The 4,837-nt window shown below is 56.4% G+C and overlaps 3 protein-coding genes across 3 annotated transcripts; all 3 read right to left on the bottom strand.

Annotated features, from left to right (window-relative positions):
• Positions 1 to 1,736: 1,736 nt before the first annotated feature.
• On the bottom strand, positions 1,737 to 2,375 carry LOC146756263 (ciliary microtubule associated protein 1A-like). The gene is made up of 3 exons (XM_085524835.1): positions 2,283 to 2,375; positions 1,975 to 2,115; positions 1,737 to 1,820 (listed from the first exon to the last, which is right to left on the bottom strand). The coding sequence occupies exons 1-3, from the start codon at positions 2,373 to 2,375 to the stop codon at positions 1,737 to 1,739; spliced, it is 318 nt and encodes a 105-aa protein (XP_085380961.1).
• Positions 2,346 to 3,109, bottom strand: LOC146756262 (ciliary microtubule associated protein 1A-like; the record flags this gene model as incomplete). The annotated part of the gene is made up of 2 exons (XM_085524834.1): positions 2,346 to 2,685; positions 2,839 to 3,109. Coding segments are annotated over 2 exons (381 nt in total), but the record flags the coding sequence as incomplete, so codon positions are not given.
• A 53-nt stretch (positions 3,110 to 3,162) lies between these two features.
• Positions 3,163 to 4,443, bottom strand: LOC146756261 (uncharacterized). Its single transcript, XM_085524982.1, has 2 exons — positions 3,570 to 4,443; positions 3,163 to 3,400 (listed from the first exon to the last, which is right to left on the bottom strand). Exons 1-2 carry the CDS (start codon positions 3,835 to 3,837, stop codon positions 3,246 to 3,248), a joined length of 423 nt encoding a protein of 140 aa, XP_085381108.1. The 5' UTR covers positions 3,838 to 4,443; the 3' UTR covers positions 3,163 to 3,245.
• Between the last annotated feature and the right edge of the window lie 394 nt (positions 4,444 to 4,837).

The raw sequence follows: 4,837 nt of genomic DNA, 5'->3' as shown, positions 1-4,837 counted from the left end.
TGCTCTAGCATGGAAAGCAGAGGTTGTGGAGTGTGACCACCATTGGGACAGGGGGGAGAGGAGCTGAGAAATTCATCTGCCAGCATGAAGTAGAAGGTCCTGGTATGGTAACAGCTGTGGTAGGCCAATTAGCAGGACTGTTAGCAATGGAAATGAATTATTTTAGTGGGACGGTCCTGATATATCTGGCAGTGCTGCAGGGACGATAGAATGTGAGGAGCTTGTTCTTGCCAAATGGCCCTTTGGATCTCTCTGACTCTCTACCGTGGACTCTTCCTTCTAGTTTTTGATGTGTACAGAGGCATTTCTATCAAGGACATAACAGACAGCATTAAATCTGGGAGGTCTGGAGACCCGGAAGATGCTTTGCTGGTTACGGGTCAGTGCTCTGCTGTTAAACCTTGTCTGCAGAGTAATGAAATGATGAGAGGTGCTGTGTGTCCCCTTGAGTGGCTGTTACAGGTTTCAGGGGGCAGACATGGCTTGTCTTTATGTGCACAAAGCCGGGCTGGGTGGGACTTGGAGCACCGTGGTGTAGAGGGAGGTGTCCCTGCCTACTGCAGGGGGGTTGGAACCGTGTGATCTTCCAGATCTCTTCCAACCCAAACATTGCTTTCTCTATCTTTGTTTCCGTCCTTTGCTTTTTATTCTCTTTTTGCCTCCATGTTTCATTATTTTCCCTTCAGCCTTTATTCCAGGAATGTCTTTATGGCCAAGCCAGGAGCTGTCACGGGTACAGGAAATGCTGCTGGCCATCCTGTAAGCTGGCAGATGATCACCAGCAGGTCTTTAAGTCACTCAGCCCCAGGCAACTCACATCTACCTGATGGTGCTGGAAGGGCTGCACTGCCCATGGCCGCCTCCCTTTGCTGTTTGCTCCCTTCATTCCTTACTTCAGCACGTGGCAGACCTCAGTAATGCAAATGACTGATAAAGCATCAGCGTTTTCTCACTTTGCAGACCCCCATAGGGTGCCAACGATTCCGAAGAGCCCCTCAGAAACCCCAAAAAGCCACATGGGGACCTTGTATCACCCCATATCATCCAATAGAGCCTCATGCAGACTCCAAAGAGACCCACAGGGACTCCAGAGAGCCCCTCAGGGACCCCAGTGAGCTCCGTAGAGCACTATATTACCCCAAAGAGCCCCTTAGAGAACCATGAAGACCTCTTGTGACCTTATAGAGCCCCATAGAGCCCCGATTGACCCGACAGGGACCCCATATTGCCCCTTAGGAACCACATAATGACCCATAGGGTTCCCATATCACCCCATAGAGACCCTTAGGGATCCCAAAGAGACCCTTAGAGAACCCATTATCAACCCAAAGAGGCCCATAGGGACCCGATATCACCAAACAGGGCCACACTAGGGACCTGATAGAGACCGATAAGGACCCCATAGAGACGCATAGGGATCCCAGAGATCCCCAGTGACCACACAGAACCCCTCAGTAATGCAAATGACTGATAAAGCATTAGCGTTTTCCAATGCGCTGATGTTAGAAAGGCTTCAGGGAGCGGCAGCGCATTCCTGTGTGTAGCAGTGAGGAAAAAGGAGTAACAAGAAGGCCTACATAAGGTTTTTAATTAATTTATTAATGACTTACTCTAACACTAACATCTAATAGTAAAACGGGCAAAAGCCCAACTGGATGAAGGGAAATGGGATCAGAAGGAAGCCGGATGTTGGCTACTCTCCTCTCCCCCCCAACGGCCTTCCAGACTGTGCTGTCTTATTCCACGATGAGGGGGGTTGTGTAGAGGGAATGCCGGATCCCAAAAGTGGAGGCAGGCGCCTGGGGCTTGATCAGCGTCACCTGGAAGGGCAGAAAGGAAAGGCAGATCAGCAAGGGCCCTTCTTTGCTGCCCTTGCTCCCTGCAAGGGAGATGTGGGGAAGGCCCAGGGGAGGGGGGAGAGGCGTGAAGGCTGTGCTTGTGAAGCAGAGGGGAAGAGCTGAGCAGCTGCCTTACCTGGCCTACGTTGTAGTCTGCCGGCCCGGGCTTCACTGCTTTGCCCTCTCCATGTTTTGGTCGGGCTGCCATGGTGTATGCGGGCGCCCTTTTCTTGTACACGTCTACGGCCACTCTGGGGAGCGCCGCAGGACCTGGAGTCTGCAAGAGAGTCATGGCCACACGGGGCTGGGGTCACATTCAAGGCTCTCTCTTTCCCTGGAAGGCTGCATTAAGCAAAGCTGCAGCAGGGCTGGAAGCCCCTGTGGCACAGGGAGAGGAGCCTGGTTTTGGACGCTAACATGGAAGAGAGGAGCAGCAGAGCTCACCTTGGCAAGGTCCTCGTCAAAGCGACCGCGCTGGCTCCTTCCCCTGATGGAGTAGCAGGGGCTGGCCGATGTGTAGGCTGTGTTGGGCCCCATCAGCCTGGGCAGTGTGTAAGTGCCAGGACCTGCAGGAGGAGCAGCAGAGAGTGTGTGCGTGAGGGGATGGAGGAGATGGAAGCAGCAGCGAGGGGCAGCCTGCACAGCCCGCTGGTGGGAGCAGGAGGGACGTGTTGCCCCTCTGAGCAGCAGCCCGTCCCTGGAGGATGCTCAGGCTGAAGGGTCTGCCTTTGCCAGGGTCACGTACCTGGAGGGCGGTCTGTGCGGAGGGGCTCCCGCCGGAAGGCCATGGACTGCACCGGTGGGCACTTGAAGACGTGCCTGTTGGCTGCTTCGGTGCGGTAGTCACCTGGGGCGGAGGAGAAGAGGAAGAAAGCTGTGAAGGGCTGGTCTCCTTCTGCAGCCAGAAAGAGTCCTCTGAAGAGCTGCACAATTGCTGGGGGACACAGGCAGCACGCGGGGACACTGCAGCACACGGGGACACTGCAGCAGTGGTACTCACTCGGTCCGGGGGTGACGGTGGTCTTGGTGGTGGGTCGTCCTTGGAGGTGGGCGCCTGGAACCACGTACTTGCCATTCCTGGTGATGGCCGGCTCCACAAAGTAGCAGGGACCTGGCCCGCAGCTCCCTGCCGCAGGCCGTTTGGTCCCTCTAAAGGTGTACGCGGGGGCACGGTTTTTGGTGGGGCTGTGGCCCACGTAACCTAGGAGGAAAAGCAGAAGAGAGCACACCCCTGTGCAGCTGCATGTTTCCAGCTCCTTTGGCCCCTTGGGTCACAAGGTACATCACCAGCAGCATTGGCCTTCCTCGGCCAGGCCTGGCTTGCAGCTGTGCCAGAGAGCCAGGAGGCTCTGCCAGAATGGGGCAAGGCTGGGGAGCTGCTCTGCCCCGTGATGTCCCCAATGCGCCTCACGCTCTGGGGATGGTCGCTGTACCTGTTGTCCCCGGGATGGAGTATTTGGGCCCGGGGCTGGGGAACTGGGCCGAGATGAGGCCACGTGGCCGATGGGGTCTCCAGGTCCCCACCCAGGCTCCGTCCATGCTGTTAGACATTTGCTCCAAACCTAAAGGCAAGAGCAGAGCAGTTACTGACGGGAGTTCCTGAGCCGGAAGGGCTGGCAGCAATTTCTCCTGCTCACTGCCAGTCCTGCCAGTCTCGTGCTACATGCCCCTCACACACAGCAGAGCCAAGCTGGGCTCTGCAGCCTGAAGTGTGCAAGAGCTCTCCCTCACCTCTCTGAGCCTTGGAGGACGAGCGCGATGAGGCTGAGCTGGTCTGCTGCTGGGGCTGCTCTAAGGCACAGGGCACGGCGAGCGGCTGCGGGCTGCACAGCTCACAAATGACGCTCCTGGAGCCAGTGGCCGGCTGTCCTTGGGGAGGGCACGGCGATGTCATGGCAGCGCATTGTGACAGCACACAGGCTCCGGATGATTCCATCCGTGCTGTGACATCTCCTGGCTGGCCTGCAGCCCTCCACGCCTTCTCGGCCTTGCACCCCATGCAGGAAGAAGTCGTAGCTCACGCTGCCGACACCTGCAGCTCTTAGTTTGAGCCATGTGCCGCCTGGGGCTCCTGGGGTTTCATCAGCATCACCTGCAAGGGAGAGAATCCCAATGGGGAAATGGACTGAAAGTCCCGTCCAACCCTGGAAAAGTGTGGAAACTGTGCTTTGGAAACCCCATGGCACTGCCATGAGCAGCCAGCAGCCCTGCTGCTGCATGCCTGGAGGGCACTGCTTGTGTTCCCCAACCCCCCGGCCCCATGCTCAAGTTGTGTCTGTTGACCTCCACTGGCTGTATTTGACAGAGCTGCAGAGCACATTGCAATGGCTGCTCTGGGATCAGGTGGCCTTCTGCAGAAGGATCTCCAGCTCCCATCCTTGGCTCCATTGATGCTGATGTGCTGGATGTAGGGATGTCCCTGGTGGCCGGCTTCTGTCACAGCGGGCACTTCCCGACAGTGACCCCTCAGATCCAGGGGTAGATCACACAGCAGAGCTTAGCCAGGTCCTGCTGGCTGTTCAGATTGGTACTTTCTCTCTTGTTTTGTTTCTTACTGATGGAGTTGTGTGTGTGAATGGGAAGTGCTGTGCAGTCAGGACCGGTCAGTTATGATCATAGAGGATGCTCAAAGGGAGAGAGGAAATAAAGAGTTAAACTGAAGCCAGCACTTAGCGTCCTGATGTCTGTGTTCTGCAGCAGAGCCTGTGACAGTCACCAGCGTCCTGCAGGGAACTGCAGCAGGAGGCTGTTGCTGGGCACTGGGCCCAGATAGGTCGCCCTGCCCCCTTCTCCTGGGCAAAACCTCTCATCAGCCGTCACCTCTGGTCAGCCATCAAAGAGGAGTGGATCATCAGCGGCCTTGAGGCCTAATTCCTACAGGCCTGTGTGGTGGCCCTGAGGGCCTACGCCTAGTAACCAAGGTATTAAAGGAGACCTATGGAACAAGAAGCTTTTCAAGAGGCTGAGAGACCATGAATGCCAGTGAGAGAGAGCACTAG

This window comes from Coturnix japonica, chromosome 28 (genome assembly GCF_054131305.1).
Source record: "Coturnix japonica strain WE chromosome 28, WE-NBRP24, whole genome shotgun sequence".
NCBI lineage: Eukaryota > Metazoa > Chordata > Aves > Galliformes > Phasianidae > Coturnix > Coturnix japonica.
This window is presented reverse-complemented; position numbering and strand designations above follow the sequence as displayed.